Source organism: Haliotis rufescens, unplaced genomic scaffold (genome assembly GCF_023055435.1).
Source record: "Haliotis rufescens isolate VD_foot unplaced genomic scaffold, xgHalRufe1.0.p SCAF_25, whole genome shotgun sequence".
NCBI lineage: Eukaryota > Metazoa > Mollusca > Gastropoda > Lepetellida > Haliotidae > Haliotis > Haliotis rufescens.
In genome coordinates this window covers 287,307-302,925 of record NW_025963946.1, presented here as the reverse complement: position 1 = coordinate 302,925, position 15,619 = coordinate 287,307, and the positions used below count along the sequence as shown (strand labels likewise).

The 15,619-nt window shown below is 41.7% G+C and overlaps 1 protein-coding gene across 2 annotated transcripts in view; it reads right to left on the bottom strand.

Moving 5' to 3' along the window:
* Positions 1 to 15,619, bottom strand: part of LOC124152635 (D-beta-hydroxybutyrate dehydrogenase-like) — a 39,146-nt gene that overhangs the window by 21,952 nt on the left and 1,575 nt on the right. The window contains exon 1 of one of the 2 annotated variants that reach the window (XM_046525626.2): positions 2,157 to 2,236. The exons of the other annotated variant lie outside the window; for it this stretch is intronic. Within the exon in view, the coding sequence (XP_046381582.2) occupies positions 2,157 to 2,229 (73 nt within the window). The 5' untranslated portion in view covers positions 2,230 to 2,236. Of the gene's footprint in view, positions 1 to 2,156; positions 2,237 to 15,619 lie in introns of those variants that run through there. 2 annotated transcript variants of the gene reach the window in all.

Here is a 15,619-nt window from a genome sequence, read left to right as displayed (position 1 = left end):
AAACCACGTGTTCAGCGCGTGCAGGTCGAACGGCATGAAAAGTGTGCATGACCCAGATTATTGGGAGGTGACAAGTGATGCGTTCGGATGGAATGTGTCTTTAGAAGCTGTAAACCTTTGTTTAAGCACGTTTCCACTTGGGATCGAAAGAAGAATGAGACGTGCATAGTTTAAGCTAGGATGAGTTTAAACATTAATTTTGTAAATTTTACAATATATGGTATATGTATATCTTTATCTTATCTCACACGCTATATGCCCACCCGTCCATCCGCGCATCACAATTCCTCCAGCCTATTAATCTCTAGAAAGAGAGTGAGTTGGCTGGGGAGACCACGTGTCCAGCGCGTGTGGTTCAACCGGCAGGAAAAGCATGCATGACCCAGATTGTTGGGAGGTGACCATGGTGATGCTGGGTGTGTTCGGGTGAATTTCTTTTTAGAAGCTGGAAACCTTTGTTTAAGCAAGTGTCCACTTACGATCGAAAGAAGAAAGAGAAATGCATAGAGTCCTGTCTGTCGACGATGATGGTGTTTCTGATAGTCTTTTAACAGAAGATGTTTCCGTCACCAGTCAGCCTAGTTTGAAGGATCTACCTACGTCAGCTTCGGCGAACCAGCCTACGGACTCGGATGTACAGAAGGTGTTTTCAGCGAATGTGGATCCGACTGTACCTGCTAGATGTTCTAGATCCACGATTCGCCACTCTGTTGGAGAGAAGAGTCCCACGAATCCTAGAGAGCGGTTGTCGCAGGATCGCCAAACAGATTCGTTGGTCTCTTCTCTCGATCAATAACTGCATAGATCCCTCTCGAGAGAGTATTCTCATTATGATCATTGATTCACCGATGGGGGCCAGCTTGCGAAGTCTCGGCATTTGACATCAATTACTGGCTTCAACAGTTACATCGCTCCACTCTTATCCACGAATGTCTAAGGATCGGCGCTCTGAAGTTCGGGACCGGCAGTCAAGGGGTCACAGACTCGACATACCTATAAGGATCGGGACTCCTCCCCAGATCAACATACTTCGTAGGTTCATCGAACCCCAAAACTTCGACGAACATCCCAGAATCAAAACTCAAAACTGAGCAACATCATACTCCTGAGTTTCGACAACGTCCAAGCTTCAATGAACCTCTAAGGATCGGCGCACCTCTTTGGATCGATGCATCTCAGAGGAGCGACGTAACTGTAAGGGTCGACAAAGCTCTAAGGATCGGCGTTCAACCAAGGTTCGAGAACCTCTTCAGATTGATAATCTTCCACTGAACGCTACCCTAGGGACCGGCGATCAGTATCACGTATGTGTTCGGAAGATGACTTTTATACAGACTCTCTTGGACTTTCGTTGCCCTTGGTTCGTTCTTCTTCTTGTAGTCATCCTGACTATCATATACGTGTTTGGTCTCGCTCTTATGAATATCATCATCAACGACGAGACTTTTTCTGGAACCATGCTTCATATAATGCCTACGCAAACCCTGCACTTGACTGGGAATGCTACCCACAGTACTTTGCCTCTTTTCCCCGTGGCGAGGGTACTCCCATGACACTGCTGACCTGGATTAGCGTCCTCAGCTGGGCTACTTGCCTGGGAAAGATTTTTCTTGGTCTACAATGGGATTTCATCGTCAAAAATCTACTTCCCGGACAACCTGATCAGTTATTTACTATCCCAACTTTGACGTCCATCCTGCTTCCTGAGGATCGTGAAGCGGATCCGTGTGTCCCGTATATGCGCTTCCGATCTACCTTGATGCGGCGAAACCTCTTCGGCCTTCGTGGAAGAGACATTTTATGCTGCTTTCTACGACAGCTGTGACGGAAGTTTCTCGTACCATGATTTCGCTTTGGATTCGGTTATTCTCCCATGTTATACCTATGTTGTTCAACCTGCTGCGGTCGCATCCAACCCTCACTCACTCTATCTATCTATCTATTTATGCCTCATTACGGAATAAACAATACAACTACAGAAGTCAAACTACTGTATTTCTAATCATAAATTACATACAACTTTGACAAAACTTCTATTCCCTGGTGGAAAATATTCACGAAAAAAACCTTTTTGTACTAGATGTTGCTGAAACTGGAAAATAGATGAAAACATGTTTTGTAACAAGTCTGTCTAAATCAAACCTGCTAAAACTCACCTTCCGCACGGCACTTGGTATTATCTTGTAGTGCAACGCTAATGCAGTTGGCGCCAATTTGTGACACATACATATTACGAAATTCCAAAAATCTTATCTTATCTATATTTTAACACCCAGTTGAACAAAATATTCTTACAATTGTCTTGTTCCACACCGGAGAAAACTGTGGGTCAACTTATTGAAATTAACACCCACTCGATCAAAATATAGTCGGACAATTGTCTTGTTCCACACAACTGTGGAATACTTTAACTTACTGAAACTAAGAATTAGTGACACAATCGAAGACGAATAAAAAAATGAAATAAACAAGGGCACCTTCATTTTACTCTCACACGGCACCAGAGAAAATTATGTTACTCACACAAAAAATAAGGCATATGGTTAGTTAATTAGATTTTGACTAGTTCGTATGTGGCTTGAGAAATAATCCCATATTTTAGTGTGCAGAGTTATTTGAAAATGTGTTTCATTATAAATACATGTAAATAATATTGTGTAATACGTGTCTAGTGAAATATACTGAACAGCATTGAAAACGCACCACCATGAAAATGTTTTTATCCAGGCTTAAGTCATATGAAAATATATAAGTGAATGAGTAATATACGACGTTCTGGACGAAACATGAAGAAGAACAGCTCGTCAAAACACATTCCTAAATTTTTTGTGAGCGAAATCGCCAAAACGCAACAAAATTGCGTGCAAATCATTGAAAACGTGTTTTGTTTCACGGGAAGCATGCAGAATAGGGCTATAAAAGACCGACTTTTAAAAGCCACATCACTTGTTGCTGCAGACGTAAAGGGTACTGACACAAGAAATGCCAAGATTAACAGCAGAGGAACTTGAACGAGCCTTGGGCATGCTTCAAGTTGGTACGTCAAGTAGAGTCGTTGCACAACGGTTCCAATGCCATCATTCAACAGTCCTCAGGCTACTGAGCAGATACCAGCATACAAAAACCACCAGAGATCGACCACGTCCGGCTCAACGTCGTGTAACTACACAACTTCAGGATCGCCATATTGTTCGTCGGCATCTTCGTGATCGTACACTTCCGGCTACCAGGACTGCAGCAACCGTACAAGGCCGGCGGAATTGATCGGTGCTGACACCGTACGTCGACGTCTCCGCTCAGCAGGGCTACGTGCTCGACGTCCTTATGTTGGACCCATACTCACTGATCGACATCGAAATGAACGTCTGCGTTGGGCCAAAAGGCATCGTCATTGTAGATTGCGGCAGTGGCATGGTGTGCTATTGAGTCCCGTTTTCATTTACGGAATGGTGTGGGGCGGCATCAGTCATAACCATCGAACAGAGCTCCATGTTTGTCGTGGAAGAGTTAATTCCCTTTACTACAGGAATAACATATTGGCAAATCACGTCATCCCATTCTTTCATCAGCACCAGGATATGCACACCTTCCAGCAAGATAACGCAAGAGCGCACACAGCACGTGTTTCAACACAGTACCTAGCGAACATCCGATCTATCGCCATTTGAACATCTATGGGATTACCTGGGTCAACGCCTCTCAAGTCGTCCGCAAGTACAGAACCTGAGAGAACTTGAAGATACACTACGTCAAGAATGGAATGCCCCAGAACACTATTCGCAGACTTATTCGATCAATGAGAAGACGTTGCATGGCCTGTGTTGCTGTCAATGGCGGACATACCAGATTCTGACTTTTCATTTTAACCCTATGTGTCTTCCTTACACTGATGACGTAATTGTAATTACTGTGTGGTATTCCTGTTTCCTTTGTCGTCTTTCTTAATAATCCGTCTATGTCTGTTCTAATCAAAATCGGTCATTGCTCAGGTTGTTTTTGTAATATTTCAAGATTTATTGCTGGTGCGTTTTCAATGCTGTTCAGTATATGATATATCTCTCATCTCGTAACGCATCTTCCCGAGGCAAGAGAGTTAACTGGCTTTAAAAGTCCTGTTTCCACCCTTACCGAACCAGGCTGGAATTACTTGGCTCGATCGAAGCACCACCAGTGGCTATTACCAGTAATATCTCGTATCACTTGCGTTTGCCTCACACAAAATGGTGGCGCCCGGTCAAGACGATCTGATTCATAATCAAGATCTATATTGTGATAAAACGGGTCTTACATCGCGAAATGCATCAAATCACGCGAGCACCTTGATTAAAAACATGAAAAGATTTGGAAAATATCTGCTGACAACGAGTTGGCGGTGCAGATGCTTTGCAAATCCTGCAATCAACCGCAATCTGTCCGAAAGTTTACGAACCGGATTTCGATTTCGGTGCGCGATTTCAATTGGACTATGCATAGACTCGTTAGTCCAGCCAAAATGTAAGTCCATAATACCTGCCTAGTTCGGCAAGGGTGAGACTGGACTTTTATATTCAGTTAACTCCCTTGCCTCGGGAAGATGGTGTCCCCAAGCCCGGCAACTACCGCATGCGACAGACGGGAGGGTACTTCGTTACCGGTAGTTTGGTATTTTCACTGCAGTGAGGGCGGTGGGATAGTCTAGTGGTTAAAGCGTTCGCTCGTCATGCCGAAACCCGGGTTTGATTCCCCATATGGGTACAATGTCTGAAGCCAATTTCTGGTGCCCCCCGTCGTGATATTGCTGGAATATTGCTAAAAGCCATACTCACTCACTGCTGTGAAAATATCACTTTTCTAAACCATATAGATCTCCGTCTTTCACACTTAAGTATATAATACATTTTAACATCATTATTGAAACAAATTGTTTCTTGATCAAGTGTTTGCTGGTGTTTACATAGTAAATACAGGTCCCCAGCAGCCCATGCTTGTCTAAAGAGGCGACTGAATGGATCCGCGGATCAGGCAAAGCCAAACACGGCAATGCACAGCTAACCATAAGAGAAAACGAACTCGAAGTCAAGAATGTGCATAAATATATACCATGGCTTAGAACTCAGAGACGTGCTTCTTGGAGTTCTTGTTCTATGCTCTCCCCATTTTCTTTACTTCCGAATCTATCTTTTTTGTTTGTAAATGTGTTTGAGGAGATTTCTTTTTGTTATAACTTGTGCCTGATCATTTTCACGGGGATGTGATTGAAATAAGTTTAAATTTTATAACGAAACGATGTTACACAAAGTTACTCTTTACGTAAGTAACACTGGCCTTTCGTTATATGATCACGTAAACACAGACATATTCTGGGAAATGTAGAACAGACAACGTTTGCAGGGAGTATGTGCTGCACGTGCAGTTCATGCAAATTGTTTTAAACAACCAAGAGAACGAGAAAACTCGTTACAATTCAACCACGCTTGTATTCTGATTACAGTCGATCCTCATCAGCCTGTGCTGGTCGAACACGGCGACGACAGCGAGCTCCGTTAATCCAGACAATGGCGTGTCCAATTCAATTGTCCAAATATCCGGATTAATGAAATCTTCAGGATTATATTACTTTACATGAAAGGAGCGTTCCCAGCAGTAATCGTCCGTAGTGTGGGGTGTCCGTATTAACAGGTACCGGATTAATAAGGGCATAGATGTCAGGGGACATTTTCCAAGCCTCGAAAAATCCCCCTCCCCCCAAAAAAAAAACAAAACAAAAATACATCCCAAAATAAACCCAAAATTAATATATTAATATACACAGCCAAAAAACAAAAATTAAATTAAAACATACAAAAAAAGATTAATTAAAAAATAGAAAATAAAGTAAATGTAGACGGGACCTTTTTAACATTTTCAAACGAATAACAAACGGCAAGAAGCGATATTAACTCCATAAATGGCCCTATGCCATGTCAATGTGGAATTAACGTAAATAGGAAGTAAACAGTTTGTATACGGGCTAGACGCTTACACCATCTCATTGAAATCTGATCTTAGTTCTTCAGCAACCCATGCTTGCCGTAAAAGGCGACTATGCTTGCCGTTAGAAGCGACTAGCGGGATCGGTTGGCCAGGCTCGGTGACTTGGTTGATGCATGTCATCGTATCCCAATTGCGTGGATCGATGCTCATGATGTCAATCACTGGACTGTCTGGTCCAGACTCGATTATTTACAGACCGCCGTCATATAGCTGGAATACTGCGGAGTGCGGCGTTAAACAACAAACGAAGGAAGAAAAGAAGGATCTTTGTTCTTGCTTCCGCTAAACATAGATCTGAGGACATCCCATTACACGTCACGTCACAATCACCTTTCGCGAACTTTCACCGCCCAATGAAATAACAAACAAGAAGTCGACATTATTCAAACAGAAGGCAGCTTTAACGCGCTTTATTCCACAAGTTTCAAACTGGCGATTTCCATTCTAGAAAAAATGTCATTTCAATATTTAAACAAAAGAAAATTCTGGAATGTCTAATAGATGACCGAGATTGTATGACAGTATCTCCCACGAGCGGCGGAAAGTCTGTTGTGTTTCAATGCTTTATCCCACCGAAGCGATAGATAGAAAATGCGGGTAGGTAACTATTGTAAGACAATCCTTCCCTCAAAGTGTTATGTTCACTGCAGCGAAATACCAAGTGTTATGTTCACTGCAGCGAAATACCAAGTGTTATGTTCACTGCAGCGAAATACCAAGTGTTATGTTCACTGCAGCGAAATACCAAGTGTTATGTTCACTGCAGCGAAATACCAAGTGTTATGTTCACTGCAGCGAAATATCAAGTGTTATGTTCACTGCAATGAAAATATCACTTTACTAAACGTCAGAAAAGTCAGTCTTTCACTCTGAAGTATGTAAGTAATGGAATTTCCTGATATCTTTGTTTGGCGGAAGCGAGAACTGAGATCTCACTTTAATGAGAGTGTACTCTCATCAAGTGTTGTGCTCACTGCAATGAAAATAATTCTTTTCTCAACTTCAGAAAACTCAGTTTTTCACACTGAAGTATATTATAAAATAATATGAACAAACACGAAACAAACAAAAAATATTCAAAAAAGATGAATTAGAAAATAGAAAATATAGTATAGACTTGACCTGAAGAGGTTGCGGCATGATATGCCAAGTGATAACATAATTTACTGAGCAAATAAAAGAGGACATGTTTTGTTGCCTGAAGGTCATGGCAGGTATTCGGCGACGTCCCACCTAACAACACCGACATCCGAGTACCTCAGACTAGACGAGTAATCAAAATATACCCTTACACTATAATATGAAATACATACTGGAGATATCACCGACCACGGTTCGCAAACCATTGACGTCAATAGCATACCTTGGCCTAGAAGATCAAACGAGGCCTGGAAACGAGTAGTTTTGTTTACTGTTACACGCAGCAGGCAACATATTTAGCCCATCTTGTCTTTGCCGACAAACCAGAGGTTGATATTACGAACACGCCCCAGGCCGTCAGCAAACGATGACAAGCAATCACGAATAGCCACACCATTCAAATTATTATCAAGTGGTGTTGCCACGGGTCCGCCCTGTAGTGAGTGAGTGAGTGAGTGAGTGAGTGAGTTCAACGCGCTTGGAACAGTTATTCATTCATAGCACGGCGTGTCTTCAAGTTGAAGGAAAGCCCGAAGTGATGCAGGTCATACAGACAAGTGTCTAACAGTTTGTTTGTTTGTTTGTTGTTTAACGCCGCACTCAGCAAAATCCCAGCTATAAGACGGCGGTCTGTATAATCGAGTCTGGACCAGACAACCCAGTGATTGACATCATGAGCATCGATCCACGCAATTGGGATTCGATGACATGCATCAACCAAGTCAGCGAGCCTGACCACCCGATCCCGTTAGTCGCCTCTTACGACAATCATAGTCACCTTTTTATGGTAAGCATGGGTTGCTGAAGACCTATTCTACCCCGGAGAGTGACGGCGTCCACAAACATACACACAAATGTACGCTTCTATTTCTAATATGACCCTCTTTAAGGTCACCCAACTGTTCACAACACGTTGTCTGAGAAAGAGCTTATCCTTGGACCACTTGACATGGTATTGGCTCGCGTCGCGATAGATCCAAATGACAAAGGTCAAGCGTAAGGTCAGCATACGGAACGTGCACTAGTCGCCCTACTGTCCTCAATACTGGACAACATATTGTTATAAAGGCCATATATTAAGCAGGGTTCATCTTACTGTGATATATGGGTATGTTAATTTTATTTATGGACATTTCTTAATACAAGAGCTTCTTGTATTAAGAAATGTCCATATGTAAAATTAAGCTTCTTATATTAATATATTTTTATTATTCAATAAATATAGCGACATATCCAATAGAATTCTCTGCATAAAGCAGAGTCGATTGTACGATTCCGACTATATCATGAGCATGTGTTTATGAATCACTATCAAATAGTGACGATAGCAGGTGTTCGCAAGTAGGTGAGCGTATCCTGCCCACCGGTGACACCCGTCACAAACACATGCAAAGGAAAGTCAATTGTTTACCTGAAAAAACATGGGAACATATGGTACAAGTCAAAACAGGGAATTGCATCGGACATCATTTTGTCAATGATGTCATTTGGAAATGTCCTCCACATGTCTACCATAAAACATTTTGAAAGCTTTACTGAGGCCTTGAATGTTGTAAGAAATGTCCCTAGGGCCACACGTTCCACATGCTGACCTGACACAAACGTTAATTTGCACAGTTCATTAAAATAGTCTTCCCCTATTGAATATACTCACACTAGAGTTATTTTAAAAAACAACTTTGGTACACATTTTGATCTTGAAGCAGTGAAATATGGGCTAACCAATATAGAGTGGTACTCATCTTCAATTATTCCCCCGTCGCTATATGGTTGAAATAATGCCAATGCGACGTTAAATTTAAACTCACTCACTCAATTATTCACAGCATACACAATTTACAGAATCGATTACAACGAGAAACACCGCATCGTCTCCCAACATCTATAATTAATGATAGTTCCCAAATTCTTAATAAACATAAATGTCGCCGGTATTCCTGAACCACGAATGTACATTCATAAATTATCCTCAACTGCCAGATGCGATCTATATTCTGGATAAAGACATACATGTAGTTTACTTGATTCAGTAACATTCGAATAACACTCTTGTAGGTTACCATCTCTTAATCTCTTAAAAGTTATTTAAAATGTAATATTATAACCAGCTTCTATACTATATACATCACGATACACAAATGACACTGTTGATGTTAAATGCTACTCTCAATTGAGGTGAAGAGAGAGTTACCATACCCTCTCATACGGTCACACTTTTATATCAGTTTTCGACGAGGGATGGTTGAAGTGGTCTGAGCCTAACTGATGGACTGCATTGAAGGAATTGGCCGATTCAATATAATCCCCACCGAGGTCCATACGTCTGCCAACAAAGCTGGAATGTCGGGATCTCACTGGTTCAGAAGGCCACTACCTCCTGGTGATGTACAGTGTCAGAAATGACGTCATCATCATTTGCATAATGCTTTCCAGACAGTTCTGCCTTCCAATTTGGGAAGAAGTAGAAATTTGACGGTGCCAAATGTGGTCAATGCGGGGGATATTCAATGAATGCACAGACACAATTGTGCATTGCAGCCATGGCCACATAAGACTTGTGGACAGATGCATTGTCCTGGAAGAACAACACGCCTTTCTTGGCTGTTCATGACGTTTAGCCTTGATGTTTTCCCACAGTTGCCTAAATGAGAACCAAGTGTCTACCATGTCGGTTGATCACCAGGATAGAGGATACTTTAGGATGAGGAACGAACCTTCCTTCGTCAGTAGAATCAACACTTAAATATGTTCTCACCACAAGATTAGACCCGTGAAGACAGGGTTAGAATAGGTCTTCAGCAACCCATGCTTGCCTTAAGAGGCGACTAACGGGATCGGGTGGTCAGGATCCCTGACTTGGTTGATGCATGTCATCGTACTCTAATTGCGTGGATAGATGCTCATGGTGTCATCCACTGGATTGTCTGGCCCAGACTCGATTATTTACAGACCGTTAAACAACAAACAAACAAACAAACAACAAGACTAATAGTTAATATGTTAATGAATGACGTTTTGCACTTTATTCAGTGTACTGCGCGCGTATGTCTTGGAACCTTCTTGGAACAATATGCGAACAGAAAGAAGAACGTTCTATATGTACATACTTGACACGACCATATGTCTGCTCGAGCTCATAACTGGCACATCAACAAAAGTATTAAGATACCAGATTGACATGTTTGAATCAGGTCAATGGGAACTGTACACATGCGCAAGGACACGCATGTCAACACCCGGAAGAGCTTTAATTTGATCACGTGTGAAATAGACTTCAGACATGTGACACTTGAACTCGAGGATCTCCAATATCCGTGATGTCGATGACAACCCCGGGGATGTAAATAGATTCTTCCGTTGCACGCGGAAAGCTTTCTGTCCCAAAACGCGGTGTTCACGCGTGTTTTAAACGCTTAGTTTACCAGTAGCATACATGTTTTAAAAAAACGTGAGATGAAATGGGGTTTAACGTTGCGTCCAAGATTATTGCACTTATATAGCGACGTGTGCGTTCGTGCGTGCGTGTGTGCGTGCGTGCACGCGCTTGTACTTGTCCGGATTTGTGCAAGATTATTGCTTCAAATTAGCAGCATAATAAGCCCCTTACATGATATTGGGCAAATCATTCAACAGCAACAGAGATGGTTTTCAGATCCATGCCGTGAACGAGAACCCTCTTACGTTCACTTATAAACCCCTTCTTACACTCGGTTTAAAGGTTTAAAACATTTGATTTTATATTTCTCAGAGAAATATTGAAACGTTTATACGTTTGGCAATGGACACTAACCTACCAAATGTGTTGATTTTTTTAATTCCTGTGCACGAAAGGCACCACTCCAGCAGCTGCCTCGTGAACTCGACCCATTTTGTCTTCAATAGTCATGGCAGTTTCTTGCAACACTTTAAATGGGTGCCTCTCAATATCTTACGGACATGACTTGCAAAGTGCGTCTTTATAAATGCTTGATATTGTCCATATATAGGCACCATGCATACAACATTTTCCACGTCAAACAGAAACATAAATAAATACATATTTGAATAAATTAACAACGCATGTATTTCCAATCCCTCACCAAAAACCAATATATCCCGAAGTCGAAAGTTATCGCTGAAGACTCGACCAGCTACGGAGTAAGTTTACCTACAAAGGTTGTTCAAAAATGTTATCCATGGTTTTGACTGGTTATATCAGGCGGTGGCTGTAGTCGTTAAAACGATTAGATTGTGTGTATTCCAAGGCTATAGGCTCTCGTCCTCTTAGAACGTCGTGATAATACTCCCCAGAAAAAGAAACGCTCATGTGGTTTTCAAGAGTGAGTGAGTGAGTTTGGTTGTACGCCGCTTTTAGCAATACTCCAGCAATATTACGGCGGGGAGACCAGAAATGGGCTTCACACATTGTACCAATGTGGGGAATCGAACCCGGGTCTTCGGCGTCACGAGCGAACGCTTTGATCACTAGGCTACCCGACCGCCCGGTTTTCAAGATATTCATTCTGCGACTTATGCAACCCTTTAAAACCAAAGGTCAATGGTCATCGATATTAACTCTATCAAAGACGAAGCCTTCAGTTTCATATAGCAGTGCACCATGGAATACGGACCCGTGAAGATCCGGGGTAGAATAGGTCTTCAGGAACCCATGCTTGCCGTAAAAGGCGACTATGCTTGTCGTAAAAGGCGACTAACGGGATCGGATGGTCAGGCTCGCTGACTTGGTTGATGCATGGCATCTATCCTAATTGCGTGGATCGATGCTCATGATATTAATCACTCGATTGTCTGGTCCAGGCTCGATTATTAACAGACCGCCGTCATATTGCTGGAATATTGCTGAGTGCGGCGTTAAACAACAAACCAACCAACCTTTCATCCATGATATTTACTTTTGAAAATATGTTTATTTATGAATTGTTTTATGGAGAGTATATATGTGAGGTCAAGTGAAATGGGGTTTAAATCTGGTTCCAAATTATTTCACTAACATGGCGACGTGCATGTGTGTGAGGGTGTTGCTGCGTGTACTAGCAAGGGGCCGGTTTTATAGTGCTAGCCCACTGAGATAACATGACTACCGCATTCGGACGCAGAATACTGACTCCGAGCCAACCAGTCATTGTTCTGTCCTCTCAACGACGAGCACCAGGCACCGACCTTCTGCTCTATCCACTACATCACGGAGGCAATTTAGTTATGTATGGAATCTGTCGAGACAGCAAGATAACATTTGTACCTAGATACTTAGACTGTACAGGTGGTTGGTTGACAGGTCACGTGTGTTAGTTGATCATATGAAAAACTGGAACAGATCTCATCAGTATGCGACGCTGTTATGCTTCTCAAAATATTTTTTGTTGGTTTCTCGTGACCCACCAGCCGTAAATTCATGCTTCCCTGTCTATCAGAGTAAAATTAAGAAAATCGGTAATAATTACCGACGTATTTGTTAGAAGGCTGCATTATTAGATAAGAAAGTCGTAGAGTGAGTGAGTTGTGTTTAACGCCGCGTTTAACAGTATTCAAGTTATATTACGGCGTGTCAGCTTAATGTGGGAGGAAAGCCTGAAGTAGGTCTCAGACGTTAACCACTTCGGTGAAACCAACGAGCACGGGTACAGTACTGACAAACCTAGAAACATAATCGGGGCGAACCGGGATTCGAACCCACAATCATAGGTTTCTGGCGTGCCCAAGTGACGCAACCCAAGTGACGAATTGCGGCGCCTTAGAGAACTGGGCCATCCGTACCCTCCAGAAAGTCGTAGAAATGTGAACACAATGAAATATTTTAGGATATAAAGCCATCAGCATCGGAACACCATGTCGTTCACAGTCGTGAAAAAACAATCTTATCCGAGCGACGACACCTTTCCAAAACTGCATCCAGAAGAAAACGGTGAACAACAATAATTTAACCCCACATTTCCAAATGTTCTATGTCTATTTCAAATTATTTGTCCTATTAATGTGATTCATTTGATGACAGGCAAGTCCAAGTATCGATTTGTGGTATTTATTGCCAACATGCATTCTGCCCGGCCAAGTCTTGTGTTTTCAATAAAGGTAAACGTGTGAAGGTAGTTTGACAAGGGATTTGCCTCCAAGCGATCCCACTGTTCTTTTCAATTCCCACCCACTGTATTTAGTATATATGTCTTACGATTTCTTTCAGATTACACTAAGCCATGTCCCCACAATAAACATGCTGCGGGCCCGTGGTTGGTTTGTTTGTTGTTTTACGCCGCACTCAGCAATATTCCAGCAATATGACGGAGTTCTGTAAATAATCGAGTCTGGACCAAACAATCCAGTGATTGACATCATGAGCATCGATCCACGCAATTGGGATCGATGACATGCTTCAACCAAGTCAACGAGCCTGACCGCCCGATCCTTTTACTCGCCTCTTACGACAAGCATAGTCTCCTTTTACGGCAACATGGGTTGCTGAAGACCTATTCTACCCCGGATCTTCACCGGTCGCAGGCCCATGGTGAATTTAGAAATGAAAAGCTTACAATCGCCACCAGATCTACACCTTGTACAGGAATATAGAAATGAACGTTTATGTCATTCATCAAAGTTAACATTCTCGTGAATAAAGAATTGTAATACAATCCTTGTCAGTCAAAGTTTTGTAGATATGTTAGTTATTCTATTTTTCTGACACATTAGAAATCTTGCCTGCTCGCCGCCTTCTCCCTATGTCCGCCATTTCTCGCGAGCATTACGTTCCAGAAATAGTGGCAATTCATCATTTATTGGCACTTTTTCTCGGAAACGAACGAAGTGTTTCCATTGCCGGTGCTTTCCCGTCCACAAGCATTCGTCACCACTCACATGTTGCCGTAACCTACATTCATCTTAGTCCGGAATGGGACGAGTTGGTCACGAATGCTTCGAGAGGGGCGCGAGTACACATTCGGCTTTGCCCGGAATCGGGCGAGTTGGTCACGAATGTTCCACAAGAAGATATACGCGTATCCCTTACAAATGGCTTTGTTTGCAAGGGATTATGGTTTTCTGATCTATCTTTTTTGTTTTCACTTCGAGTAACGAAATTCCTCACATAATATGAATGTTAATGAGACCAGTTTTTTGTCATTTCACGACGATAGACAGGAATGCCTGAAATTGCCTTGACTCCTTGTATTTCTTTACAATGTTAAATATTTCTTTTCTATTCAAATTTCGATTTTGCACCGGATATCGAGTTTTTACACATACCATTTACATACCGAGGTCGTCATTACCTCGAACCCGTCTCATACTAAAATGGACCTGCCCCTAATATTTTTTATCTTTAAGCACTGTCATGAAACGCCTTTTCAACTCAATTCTTTTTAAAACCGGATTCTAACTTTTGTACCTCGAGTCACAGGTACCTTTAGAATCAACTTAACTTTTTTTTGTGTCATTTGTTACCTACTAAAGAAAGAAAATAAAGAAATAACATTCCCTCTTTCTCCACAGTAAGTTGTGAAAAGTCCTTGAGAAACAATAATTTAATTATATCTCTTAAAGTCTCCGTACAGTGAGCTCAAAGTGGACGCAAAAACATGCTTAAGATCTGATTGGCTAGATATACTTTTTGTAGATTTATTTGGGATAAAAATTGTGAGTCAAAGTTCAAGGTAACTGTAGAAAAATTGACGGCGACTGTAATCGACACCTCAGTTACTAATGTTGCTTCCAAGTCTATCAGCTATCTTCTGGTTTCAATTATGACCATACACGGGGATCTCCTGTCACGTCATATAATGTTTTGGGAGTTGGTGATGTTTCTCCGCGCGACCCGTATTTCCGGGTTCAAAAGGGCTTGATGACATCGAAGTTTACATGGCTTCTGGTGTTGTGTCTTACAAACTTTCATATCAGTCTACACCACCGCTGAAATATGACTTTACGAACGTTATAAAAAAACAGGTATCCCCTAAAATAGGTCTTTGCAACCAGTATTACCTGTTACGTTTGTGGTGAGTCTCCCAAAGTCTGTGGTGAGTCTCCCAAATAGTAACCTATCATGCCTGCATAAACATTTACTGTTCAATATTAGCTATTCCTGGGATTCGAACTCATAATTTACATTGTATTTTCTTACTGATTCCATCGAGTTCTGCCCCTCGAGCCTCATTATAAGAACACAAGGTATACTTTTTGAAGTCTTATTTCTAAGAAATTATGATTTGAAGTGTGTAAACAAAATGTGTTTTTTGTGGGTTTTTTTCCAAATGATGGTTCAACTGAAATATCGGTCGATTGCATAAATCGCGGTACTAGAAAATCTAATCGTCTTTTAACGTATTAGGAAAACCTGGCTGCATGTTGAATCAAGTATACTGAACAAAAAAGGTTAGGGACCATGAATATTTTTGGTGGATATTTTTTATCGTAAGACTGAGCACACAATGTCACAAACATATCCACAAAATATTCATGATCCCTAACACTTTTTTGTTAA